General features: G+C 45.8%; 1 protein-coding gene across 2 annotated transcripts in view; it reads right to left on the bottom strand.

The window, feature by feature from the left end:
* Positions 1–7029: 7029 nt before the first annotated feature.
* Positions 7030–13617, bottom strand: part of TMED8 (transmembrane p24 trafficking protein family member 8) — a 37982-nt gene continuing 31394 nt past the window's right edge. For both annotated transcript variants that reach the window (XM_032344825.1, XM_032344826.1), the window contains 2 exons: positions 13205–13510; positions 7030–11072 (listed from right to left, as the gene is read on the bottom strand). In XM_032344825.1, the coding sequence (XP_032200716.1) occupies positions 10855–11072; positions 13205–13510 (524 nt within the window). In that variant the 3' untranslated portion in view covers positions 7030–10854. The remainder of the gene's footprint in view (positions 11073–13204; positions 13511–13617) is intronic.

The raw sequence follows: 13617 nt of genomic DNA, 5'->3' as shown, positions 1-13617 counted from the left end.
CTGTCCCTCACTTACCCTGGGACATTTACTTGGCTATGAGGAACTCTGTCCCACTCAGTGTGGTTAGTCTGTCTCCTGTCTGCTTGTCTGTCTGATCCAAGATGCCTTCCGAGAGCTGCCATATTTCAGCCCCAGGTCTCCTCCTGGACACTATCAGGGTATTAACTCGTTTAACCTGGGACTCTTATCAACCATCCTAAAATTGGTGGCAAAAGCCTAATGGATTGTGAGGAATTCGAAGTCAGGTAAAGAGGTGGTACAGCCTCTGTTGTCAAAACACTAGAGAAACCATCCCTCATCTGTGGCACAAAACTCCCTTTATAATTTTTCTTAACATTCCCATAGTTCTGGTCCTCTAGCCCAGCAGGACTTCTCTGGCGCATGTCAGATAGAAACTGAGAATCAGCTGTGGGTGGGTGGAAGGAGGAGGGAACAAATGCGGGGGTTCCTCGGGGCTCAGCAGACGTCCTTGGAGCCCCGTTTCTGAGGCTCCCCTTTCTAACTGCCTTACTCCAGACCCCTCCACCCTCAAACTCAAGACAAACCTGACCTTGCCCCACAAGAACAGAAATGTGTCCAAGCCAGAGAAACTCATCCCAGGCTCCCCTGAGGTGACGCACCTGGAAAGTGCTGGGTTTCTGCGGGCATCCCACATGGCTTATCTGCACCACTCAGAGGGAGTGACTGAACTTCTGTGACTCTCAGCTGCACTGGCTTTAGGAGGACAGTGGTCCATCCATCTTCTTCTCTCATGATGTTTTTGTAAAGGAGATTTTTGTCTGTTGAGGCTAGAGCCTTAAACCTCAGGAGCTTTCCACACAGCTGGCAGCGCCACAGGCTGGTGCCAGGACCAGGGCTGGGGTCCGCCCTTGCCACCTTCTTCACCCCAACCTGAGGAGAGTGTCTGTGCTCTCCAGGGCCTACAATGACTCTGGGTGTCTCCCGTGGGCTTCAGGGGACCAGGCCTGTGAGGAAGCGATGGGAATTGCTGGCCTGCAAGACAAGACAGGCCTGGGGAGCCGCCAGCTCAGGGTGAACTGAGGGGTGAAAAAGGAGCATGGGGACAGGGGCGTTGGGATGTGCAGAGGCTCTGGCCTTGCTGAAGGAGCACAGCTTATGAGAAAGGTCTTTTCTTTTATGAGAAAGACCAAAGAGTGGTCTGGTTTCGGGGCTTGTGGTTTTGAGTCAGAGTGAGGCTGTCATTCTGTGTGACAGCCTAATGGATTGTAAGGGCCCTCCTTGGAGTCCAGGACACCAGCATGGTCAGCTGACCTGTCGTTGAGGGATGTGGAGACCCGAGACTTTGCCGGCTTCAGCCCTCTGCCCTGGGAACCCTTCTCCAGGGACCTGTGGCTGGGTGCATGGGAGACAGAGCCTCTTTATTTCCAGAGAAACTCAGCTGTGCTCCAGGGAATAAGAGAATGCGGCATTTTTAAACCATCTTCCCTGCACGACAGCAGAGCTCCCTTGAGCTCCTCTAGGGCTGCACTCCTGACCCCCCACCCATGCCAAGCAGGGTGACTAGCCTTGCTCCCTTGATGCTTGTTTGATGGAAACCTGTCTTTCCTATACAGCCATGGCTGGCGACCCCCTCCCTTCTGGAAAGTCTCTGCTCTTTGGGGGCCTTAGAAGATCATGAAGGAGCAAAGATTTCCATAGGCCTCCGAGGCTTAGCAATAATGAGGCTTCTCTAAAGGGCTTTGAAAACCAGCTCTTCTGTGACTTCCTCACGTCTGCAACTAAGTGCTTGTTTTCAGGGGTCAGATGTATCTCTCAATTCAAAACTGTCACCTATTTAGGGGATATTTTCCAGTAGGAGCTCCTCTCTACAGGCTGAGTGGGTGGTAAAAGTCAAGTCCTTCATTTCCACCTTAGTTGTGGGGCCTGTGGAGAACAACGGGCAGATCCCTGACTCCGGCTGGTCAGAGGCCCCAGGGAGACCTGACCTGCAGCCACCGGGACAGAGGCCACGGGATGACGGGCAGATGCAGGAGTGGCCTGCTACTGCTTTCCCCTCTACAGAAGTAGGGAGTCCTGGCAAATGCTTTAGAAGGATGAAAACCAGAAGGAGGAGCTGCCAGGAAATACTTGAGGACAAAGAAAAATATATAGGATTTTTGTTCCAAAGCAAAATATGTATCCATTAAGGAGAGTAGTGAGCTCACTGAACACACCAGTGAACACACACACTCATAAAGACTCATTATATCGGCTCCTCCGAACTTTTCAACATGACTTAATTAGTTCTCCATTCCAGAATGCCCAGCAGGCATCATTCCACTTCGGGAGAATATGTGAACTAACATGGCTGCTGAGTTTAGCCGAAACCTCATGGGTTAAAGCACATCAGACCAAATCCAATCCCGAGCTATGTCAGGGTCCATGAAATGACAGAAGTGCCCCCCCACTTTTTTTTTTTTAAGATTTTATTTATTTGAGAGACAAAACAGGAGGAGGGGCAGAGGGAAAGGGAGAGACAGAGAATCTCAAGCAGCCTCTGAGCCCAGCCCAGACCCGAAGCAGGACTCAGTCTCACGACCCTGAGATCAGGACCTGAGCCAAAATCAAGAGTTGGACGCTTAAAGACTGAGCCACCCAGGTGCCCTGAAGAGTAGTACCTTTAAAAGTTAAAAAATAACCTTCAATATGGGGCATCGGGCTGGCTCAGTCAGTGAAGTGTGTAACTCTTGATCTTGGAGCTGTGAGTTCAAGCCCCATGCTGGGTGTAGAGAGTACTTAAAATCTTTAAAAATAAATAACTTTCAGGGGCACCTGGGTGGCTCAGTGGGTTAAGCCTCTGCCTTCGGCTCAGGTCATGATCCCAGGGTCCTGGGATCAAGCCCCACATCAGGCTCTCTGCTCAGCAGGGAGCCTGCTTCCCCCTCTCTCTCTGCCTGCCTCTCTGCCTACTTGTGATCTCTGTCTGTCAAAATAAATAAATAAAATCTTTAATAAATAAATAAATAACTTTCAGCATGTTGTGTGTTAGCGGTGACATATTACATTCAACACACCCAAACATAACTCACTGAAGACCCCTAGCTCCATGTAGTCTGGAGCTTTCTCCTGGTTATGCTGTAGTATGGTAGGCAGATTATATTCATTTAACTCACAATTATTTCCAATCTCTTCCTCCTTTATACATCAGCCTCTGAACTATGTTGCAAGGGAAGGCAGAGAAAGATCTAACAGGCTTGGGGTAGAAGCACACATACCACTGAAGAGAAGATTTCAATGGTACCCTTCCTGGTCAGATTAGGAGATTTTCTCATTTTGTAATAAACCCAACTGATGTGCACAAGCAACATTTTAAGAGATGTCTAAGACATCTTAGGATGTTATTTCTGGAATGAAAATAATATCACCCAGACTGTGTTCATGATTAACCTGGTGTCCACTGTACCAGTTCCAAACTTGAACACAGAAAGTTCATTGGAAAATGAACATCACTGGAAACCAGACACAATTAAACACTATAATGTTCCATTCACCAATCATTGCTCTAAACCCACTTTTTCTGCCACTGGGCTAAACTTAGTTCCCAGTATGTAATACTCTGCCATGAATGTAAACACAGTTGAAAGATGGGTCATTAATCTTATTCTCAGTTTTTTTCTTAATTGTTAATTTTTCTTGAATTTTTATAATCAATAGATTACAGGATAATTTATATAGATTTATAGAATATCTTTCCTCTAGGAAAAATACAGAGATGAATAAAAAATGTAAAATGTAAATCAGGTTCATTAAGATAGAACTCAAATGTTTCAGGTGCATAGTGAAAAAGTTTATTTAGGACAGATTTCAAAACTTGGAAGAGAAGACAAAGAAATGCACAAAAGCATCACAAATCTGTTACATAATATAAAAACACAAGAACTGAGCTATTTAAGGAACCATAGCCCAGGAATCATCTGTGTATCACAGCAACACACTCAAAGCCACAGGGTGGTAAGAGAAGGTATTTTAAAGGAAAAACCACTCAACAGAACAAAACGACTGAATGACAATTTGGTACAGAGCTCTTAGAAATCATAGGAAATGTTGACAGCATTTCTCAGGGGACACGTAAAATAAGATGACTGCAATAAAGGACTTGTTGGGTTATTTTTGTACTTAAAAGATGGTGACACTGTGTCCCTTCCAGACCCCTTTCTGTATGTAACATGAGTGCCAATGCATGATAAGAGAACAAGTAGGAAAGAATGCCTTTGTAGTTTGCCAATTCCTTAAAAATTTGCCAAGAAGGCATAATCATCTTTCAAACAACTGACAGATCTCAGTGCATGGTGCCAAAGCAGGCCTTTCAGAAATACCAGCTAAACGGCATAAAGTAGTTTAGGAATCTGCAAGCACCTCCCTCTATTCCAAGTATCCTTACCTAAAGTCTGGCTTTCTTATAATCTATCACTTTGATTACAAAGCAACTTTCTTCTGAGAATTTCCAAAACGATTCCCATCACTAAGGGCAAATGGGTACACCAGAGTCATGGGTTACAGGACTGCCTTTTCTAAACTTCACTTGCTCTTGAATATGGCTCCATGGAAAGAAATTCAACTTGAATAAATAAAAACAACTTCACCTATGGAACAATAATCTCAGAAAGGGATGTCAGTTGGGTTCTTAATAGAATTTCTTAGTAAAATGAACTAATTAAGATAGGGAAGAAATTAAGATAATGTTTTCCATACGACCCTTGGCCTGAACCTAAGAATCAACAACAGTAACAAGGAACGTTTTAGACAGAGAGATATCAAACCTGAGTGAAGAAGTGAGTTCAGGAAGAGAACTCCTAAAGCTGACTGTTAGCTAAGGGCTCTTCTGGAACCCTATATGCTAGACTATACCAAACCTACACTCTAAACTTGTTTGTGACTCTATATCAGAACTTTTGCAAAATGCACTTTGTCCCCTGAAAGTCATTTCACATATATTATTTGACCCTTAGATAAGTACTTAAAAGGACAGAAAACTATGGAATTTAATAAAGCCTGTATATCTAGATTTCTGGGACACCTTCTCCTCAAGTCTCAGTGTAAAGAAGAGCCATGAAATTAACTCTGGTCCACATGCCTGGGGCCTAAAAAAATCAAAGTACATACAATGGTAAATTAGATCATGGGTTCAAACCATTGACCAGGACCACAAATAATTTCAAAGCCAGCATCTTACTTTTGGACTTGGTTTTTGTGAGGGAATGACTATTTGTAAATGAACTCCATCACAAGGCGTTGGGCAAGTGGGTTTTCTTAGCTTAATGACAAGAGATTCAAACAGCAGGGGCTTTATGTGGCCTTTGTGGTTCAGGCAGAGGCAACACTTCAAAGGGAGTGGTGATTTCTGAAATCTGGCCACACGATACTTACCAAAGTTTTCTTTCACCCTTTGGTCCCAAATCCTGCCTGCCCTAATCTCAGAATCTAAATAAATGGGTAGACATCAAAGGAGTGCTCACAGGTGCTGGATGGGTTGGATCAAAAGGGTGACACTGACCATGACCAGGTACCCACTGAGCCAAAGCGGTGTTTTTCTGGGTGCCTCCCCCTTTTCCAGGAAAGCGGCTACGAGCAACCAACTCCCAGAGGGTTCTTCTACTTCTGAGAACACTGAAGAGCTGCAAACTCACATTATAATCACCTTTACAGCCAGGAACAGACCATCATTCCCACAAGTGGAGGGCTTGTTCTATCTGTTACTCAACTCAAATACTTTGTTGTCTTCATCAGTATTTCACTGACACAGCTTCTTCATTCACTTGGTAAGGTTCACAAGAGTTCCAACAGATGGCTGGACAGTCCTACACAAGTCACCCAGCTATCCCAACATGGGACTATAAGTCACAATTCCTCCCCAGTCCTACTTCTAACCGACGCTGATTGCCTTATCCCCTCAACAAACACTGTTATTTAATTCTGATTAATCAGGTAAACAGAGGCCTTACATACCATGCTGCCAATGCTAAACAATATGGTAAATAACCAAGATATCAGAGAGAAATGGAGGGAGCCTAGACCCTTTTTATCTCTCAGTTGTATGGAAATGAGAGCCCAGGGATAGGATTCCATGCACATGAAGACTGGGACTTTGGCCACAAAGATACTCACCACAGACAGGGTTTCTGGAAAGCACCTGGCTTGTGATTGGTTTTAGACACCCATTCCCTAATGAGTTCCCAAAGAAATGGCTCCCCCAGCACAACCCAATCCCCACTGAATATGATCACTTGCTCTCCAAAGAGCATAGACCCCTGAACCTGCTACTGCTCACAATAAAAAATGAAATTGCCTTCCTTCAGACACAAACTCACCTTCCAACTCTTTTCAACCACTGCAATTCTATAGGGATGGTGCTCTTCCCTTTTCCAGGAAATTCAGGTTCTCAGGAGCTCTATACACTTTTAGCCAGGTGGAAAGAGACTAGTTCAGGAGGCTGATGTGGACTTTTTAGGGTCAGGAGAAATTCTAATTGGAAGCTCTCAGAAGGGAGAACAAACGATTCCATTTACTGCTGGGTGTATGACCATCCCACAAAGATTACAGAAGATGTTGAGTCCTACACCTCATGGTGGGGGGGGGGGGGTCAGCCTAGAGGGGCACAGCTTGTGGCTTGAGACTCTTCTGTGATTTTGGTCAAAATTAACCAATTTCACCCGTCTTGGCCACCGTTAAAACCAGCTGGGGCTGCAGGGCCACAGGGGCTCCCCCTCTCAGCCTTGTGCTAGTCTCACCACCCTTTTCCACAGCACTAGACTCTCAGCCCCAGGGAATATGGTGAAGAAATGCAGCCTCGGGTCAGGGGATTACACTTAGTAGAGGAGACCTCCTCAAAAAGATTCCTAAGGTCGATCCTGTTGGAAGAGACAGCCAAGGGGGCTGGGGTTTCTCCAAGAAGCACAATGAGAACCAGCAAGGCTTCCGGCTTAAAGAACACTTCCAACTCATAAAATACAGATTAAAGAACAAAATTAGGATAAGAGCAAAAGTCCGGGATATACTTGACAGCTTATCTCCCTTCCCCGCATTTTATTCTTTTTTTTTTTTTCCTACTATCAATTTTAAAAGGCAGGCCTCAAACTGCCCGAAACTATTTCACTCCTGCCCCTTGCTCACCCTCCACTAAAATACTCCTTTAATGTAAATGGTAGAGTCACTCAACTCCGTACCTCAGAATTACAGACTTTGGGGTTAAAATGCAACTTTCCGCAGAAAAGTGGTCTTAAAAAATAAAATATAAAGGTACAGACTTTAGGACTTGGGTTTTGCCCAATTCTTTCAAAGAGGGTAGGGTTCACCAGAAGTATCTAAACTCAGATATTTTCTGTAACAGTAATATCTAATCCCACTGGTTAATATAAGACAGAGAATTCTCAGAATTAACTCTTTCATATACACATAATGAGGGGCAATATAAACTTTTAAAAAGTCTGACATTTCCTTTCTTAAATAATAAAAAAAAATCTTTAAGTGCATGAATTATTTAAAAAGAAAAGAGGAATGGCCTCATTTGAAGTTGTTACCTGCTTCCATTATAAAGCTTTTCATTGTCTGAGGATCAAGTTTTAACTTTGGAGACCTGAGGACCTGTTGTAAAGCAACAGATTGAAGTCCTTCCAGAACAGTCTCACAGTTCCCCTCCCTCAACCTGGTCAGTTAAAGAAGGAAAGAGTGCAGCTCTGGCCTGAGGGATAGGAAATTACAGCATGAGTTTTTCAAAGATGGAGATCAATAACTTTTTTTTTTTTTTTTTTTTTTTATGAAGGAGGACCACCTCCCAAGTAACTCATGCTGGAGGAAACAAATCTGCTAAAAAGCCAGGGGCCCTCTGACACAGGAGAGCTGAAGTCCGTGCAGGGAACTCCCTAATCGGACGCTTGTCAAAAGGAAAAGAATGAGGAAATCGTCTTTGTTTCAATTAGCAGTTTATAATTTTAAAACCTCTATGGTGGGTATACCTAAGGGTGTTTACAATCTGCTGCTTTTAAGTTCTCTGTCTGCAGAACACATTCCGTGATAAAACGTTAGAAAAAATTAACACTTTAAACAGGCCTTCCTTTATAAAAGCCTTAACAGAGGGCAAAGCTAAACAAACTGAAGAAATTTAAGAAGCCAGCCGCTCTGTGTAGAGAATTTCAATCTCGCTCCCACGACAAAGCGCTCTCTTCCGACTGTTAGTATTTATTTGTGCTCTGGAGAACAGGATGAGACAGATGACTCTGATTTCACTGTCTGGTTCTCTAAACTTGGAAAGGGAGAGATTAAGGAAAGGACGACCTCTGAGGATTTGCTGGGCTGAAAAATTCTCACTAATTCCGTGTGCTTCCGCAAGTAAATATTTGGTCCCGAAAGTGTGATTTCAGAAATTGAATAGGAAAAGAGGAATGAATCAGATAGTGAAAATATCTTCTGTTAGCCATTTTGCGCTAATGGGACAAAGACACGCCAGCGCAAGGAAGAAATGGAACCATGTCCAGGACTTCAAAAGTGCCCAGACAAGAGGCACACAGAGGTGACGGGAACAGGCCCCTTGGGCTTCCCTGATGCACCAGAACTAGGATGCCAAAGAAAATAAGCACAGAGCAGCTCACGGCAAAAATAAACAGACAGTGTAGTCCCAGAGAGCTTGCTACGGCCTGACAGCTCCCTTTTAAGAGAAAGCCAGAAGTTAATAATAAACAGGAACAAGAAGCAAGGCTTGAGCTGAAAGGAGAACCACTCAGTAGAAATCTTTTATAGGGATTATCCTCACTTAGCTAAGGCGTGATTCAACTCCGGTGCCAGAAGAGTGCTCCCTCGGCCTATCTCATGATGATGTGATGTACAGAGAGTCTGCTTCGCACGGCCAAACAGTCACTAGAATAATTTCTAGTTTCTTACAAGGTAGATGCATTCTGGCCAGTGTCATCTTCTACAAAATGCACTGAAATATAAAATAATGGAGGTAAGGTGCTGCTCAGTCCACAGCATCCTGTCCTGCTTGGGGCTTTGCTCCCCAGGGAACGGAGAAAGTGCAGGCCGTCTGGCCCTTTGCTCCAGGACCCAGATGCTGCTACAGAACTACTGGGAGGGGCCCTGGTCTTCGAGTCCCTGACCCTGGAGCGGAGAGAGTCTTGGCGTGAGACACCTGCACAAGGACGGAACGAGCCAAAGGAACCGTCATGAGGATGGCTCCTCAAAGTCGGACTGTGAAATCCCAGAACCATACCATGTCCCTCACAGGCAGGTCAATTCCTCTGTGTTCCATCCTGGGCGAATGGACCAGGTCCCTCACAACCTAGAACTCATCACAGGGAGTGCTGAGGTAAGACGGCATCATCTATCTCGGAAGGGCAGAGTCCTCCCAAAGCATCCCGGGACTGACCTGTAGGAAGGGAACATGGTCATCTCCCAACTCTTCCTAAAATCGTCATCTGACTCCACAGAAGAGGTGGCCTCCGTGGCTCAAAGGAGACAGAAGTCTTCTAAGAAACAGAGGGAAACTGTTTCAATGGCAAAATGAAATGTGCTACAAAAATAAATAAAGTAATAAATAAGTCGAATTATTCCTCAAAATTCTAGGGCAGTAACAGACTCGACACAAGGAATAAGAAACAAGGAGGCACAGACAACCACAGTGGTCCCTTCTCTGCCCGAGGCCCTGCCCTGCTGCTCCTGCTACGACCACCGATGACAGCCTCCCCGACCCTGGGCACTCCAGGCCTCGGGGCTAATACAGTGGGAAAGGCAGTCGTTGGGGAGAAGCCAGCTTTGGCCTAGTAAAGAACAACTCCAATCAGCAGCAACAGTGAAGCTTCATCAACCTTTCTAAGAGACTTTGAACTCCAAAAGTTTAAAGCCCTCAAAGCAAGAAACCTAAATCCAGAAACTCTGGAAATTCGATGGGTTCTAGAGCAAAATTTCTAAATAACACTCCTACCGTAAAGATAAAAAAGCATGGTGGGGAATCGGAAGTGTTGTTATTTTTTTAACCTTCTCTCTCAGATTATACCTTCTTCTTTGATTTTTTTAAAAAAAGTAATACAGTAACACTTGACTTTCAAAGATGTGGATTCTGAGATCAATCCCGTACCTACTTCCCAACTTTTCCCCTCCAACAGCCAGCACCCAGGCTACGGGTTGCAAACTCTTGAAGCAGGAAGTGATGGAGGCGGTTATCCCCGCCCCAGGTGTTAAACTACGTGCTCACCACTTTAGATGGCATGGACGTTCTTGCTGTAAGGGCACGGAACACAGACGTGGGGAAAGGCAAGTGGAGGGCAAGAGGCAGAGTCGGACAGTCGGGACCACTGACCCCCCTCCAAAGGCAGTGAGGGCTCCCGGCCTGTGCTACAGACCACGGAGAACCAGCAGGTGGGAAGATGGCAGTGGTGAGAGGCTGGACAGAGCTCACTCCATCCAAGGAGGCTCCTTCACAATGCGCTTTTCCTCCTCCAGCACTTCCAACAGGTGAACAGTGAGCGCCACTAAACGGATCTGCAGGAAAGGCTCTAGGAGAGGAGAGAGCAACAACTGGACTAATACCTTGGACCAAAACAGACCTCATTTAAAAGACAACACCAACCAACCTCCCTTTAGGCTCTTGCCTAACAGGTTCCTTCCCAGAGGGACTTCTGCTGGAGACTGAAGCAAGAGGAGCGTGAGTCAAGGAGCACAGAACAGGAGCACTGTACCACCACCTGCAGAAGCCAAGGAGGGGGAAAAGCTACGTGGGGTCAACAGTCAGGCATGCCAGGCAGGACGTGAGGGTCAGGCACCTCACGCTCGACTTTTAGCTCTTGCCTATCCGAAACAAGAGGCACCAGCTGGCAGCCCGCTCCAGCCAGCGAACATCCGCCTGCCTCCTGTCCCCGCGGGCCCTCAGCTCGTGTAGTAGACGTGGAAGTAGAGAGTCTTGTTGCGGAGCAGGGAGTAGGAGTTGTCAAACTTGAGCAGGTAGATGCCCTCGCCGGGGTAGTCGTGGCTGCCAGCCTGCACGTCTCGGTGGCTGTCCCGCCGGTACACAGGCATGACCTCCCCATAGCGACCTCGAAGGGAGCTCCTGGAGCCTCTCTCTACATCGCCAACTGGGACAGGGTCTGTGTGAGCAAAATGGCAGAGTGTTTGTATATGACTTCAGAGAAAGAATAAGTCTGACCTCAAGGTAAAAGAACGGACCAGGTGACTTAGGGGCTTTTAGCCAGGAAGATGCTCTTGAACTCCCACAGGAACTTGGAAATGTCTGCTGGCCTCTGACCATCACAGCAACCTGTGGGTGATACTGGCATTGGGTGCCCAAGTGTCCAGGAGCACTGAACATCAGGATAGTACCTGCTCAGCAAAGAAGCATTCCACCCAAATGCCAGTAAGGTCTCCACTGAATAATAATGATTTAGCTTTACAGAGCCAACCTAGTGTCTGGACATTTCCAAGGGAGAGAAAAGATATTTATCTCATTAGTTTTTTAGATTTGTTTTGAAAGAGAGAGAGAAAAAGCAGAGAGAGAGAGAGAGCACACACAAGAGTAGAGGTGGGGTGGGGAGAAGCAGACTCCCAGCTGAGCAAGAAGCCTGATGTGGGGCTCAAACCCAGGACCCTAGGATCACAACCTGAGCCGAAGGCAGATGCTTAACCGACTGAGCCACCTAGGTGCCCCTATTTTTTAAAGGTTTATTTATTAATTTGAGAGAGAGTGAGAGCAGTGGGGAGGAGCAGAGGAGGAGGGAGAGAGAGGGAAAGAAATCCCAAGCAGACTCCCCACTGAGTGTGGAGCCTGACAGTGGGCTCAGTCTCAGGACCCTGAGATCATGACCTGAGCTGAAGTCAAGAGTCTTGTGCTTAACCAATTAAGCCACCCAGGTGCCCCAAGAAAAGAGATTTAGAAGGGAAGACTCTGACATCTTTTCATTCAGCAGGAAAAATAAAGAGCTAACAGAGGTAGGAAATACAAACATGCTGTACAGAGCAACCTAGAACTTCTACCTGGCCACCTGCAGAATGGCAAATTAAGACATGGGGTTCTTCTGCCTAAATACCTGAAGATTTCCCTGCAGACTTGCTCTCCCATGAAGAAGCAAGGGAGTGATTTTAAGATTATATAAAAAATCAAGATGCTTGGAACCTACTTAGAGCCTACTCTTAATATTTCATAAAAAAACAAAACAAAAAAAGCCTCAGGGTCATCTTGAGCAGGCACTGCAAATGAGTGGAACACAGAACCCACTTTTAAAACTACTCTGGGCATGTGCTGTGCTCTGGGCATATTTCACAATATATACAAATATTAAATCATCATACTGTACACACCAAACTAATATATTTTATGTCAATTACATCTCAATAAAAAAATTTTTAAATTAAAAAAAACTGGGGGGCACCTGCGTGGCTCAGTCAGTAAGCATCTGCCTTCAGCTCAGGTCATGATCCCAGGGTGCTGGGATAGAGCCCCACATCCGGCTCCCTGTCCAGCGGGAAGCCTGCTTCTCCCTCTCCCACTCCCCCAGCTTGTATTCCCTCTCTTGCTGTGTCTCAGTCAAATGAATGAATAAAATCTTAAAAAAACTGGGGGTGCCTGGGTAGCTCAGTTGGTTGAGTGTTTGCCTTCAGCTCAGGTCATGATCTCGGGGTCCTGGGATCAAACCCTGTGTTGGGGCTCCCTGCTCAATGGGGAGTCTGCTTTTCCCTCTTCCTCTGCCCCTCTCCCTGCTCACTCTCTCTCTCTCAAATAAATAAATAAAATCTTTAAAAAGAACACTGCTCTGGGCATGAAGAAAGAAGTAAACAGTAGTCAGCCAACTGGGACAGCTCAGAGGCGAGTACAGTTAGCAAGCTGTAATCACTCGGTTTGGTTCCAGACTAAAACTGGTAAATATCCCAAACTATGAGAGAAATATAAAATAATCCCAGGTTTACATATGATCTCTCTACTGCATCACTGACCCACCCCTTTCCCTGCCCACTCCATCCCTGACCCCATGGAGATGTTGGGGAAATAGCGGGACTATAAAAAGCAAAAGAAGCTTTCTACCAAGGCACCAATAGCATCCCCACCAGAATGTTCTTTGAGGGTCTGACTTCGGCCTGCATCACTCAGTTTAGCTTAGAATGCTGACAGAGATCCCTCACTTGCATTCTAAGGAAGAAAAGGACTGGCATAAAACAGGAAGTGGTCACTAGGAATTGGGTTGAGCCAGAAAAAGCAAAATGCAAATTATGTTAAAATTAAATTTACCTTCAATCTCTTCCTCCTCCTCCTCGTCTTCATCCTCATCCTCACTGGAATCACTGACCTGCACAGTTATGTCAGTGCTGGTTACAGGGGTCCAGTCAAAATAAACTCCAAAGCCAATGTCATAGTCATCGGTTGCAAACTCCCAGCAAACGCGCTTCCCCTCTGGATGGGTAGGTACCCGGATGGTCACCACCTCACCCCGCTTCACCACCAGACGACTGTTCTTCTCTTTGCCCAGCTTGCTTTTGAATTCCTTCATCTTGGCAAAGGTCCAGATGCATGGAGGAGCCATCAGAGGGGGGGACACTGAAAGGACAAGCAGCTCACTACTGAGAAACCAAGAGGAACGCCTGGCATTTGGTTTAGGGAGGGTGTTGCAGTCGAAGACCTTCGCTCTACTTCCTGGCTTCTCT

Source organism: Mustela erminea, chromosome 5 (genome assembly GCF_009829155.1).
Source record: "Mustela erminea isolate mMusErm1 chromosome 5, mMusErm1.Pri, whole genome shotgun sequence".
NCBI lineage: Eukaryota > Metazoa > Chordata > Mammalia > Carnivora > Mustelidae > Mustela > Mustela erminea.
This window is presented reverse-complemented; position numbering and strand designations above follow the sequence as displayed.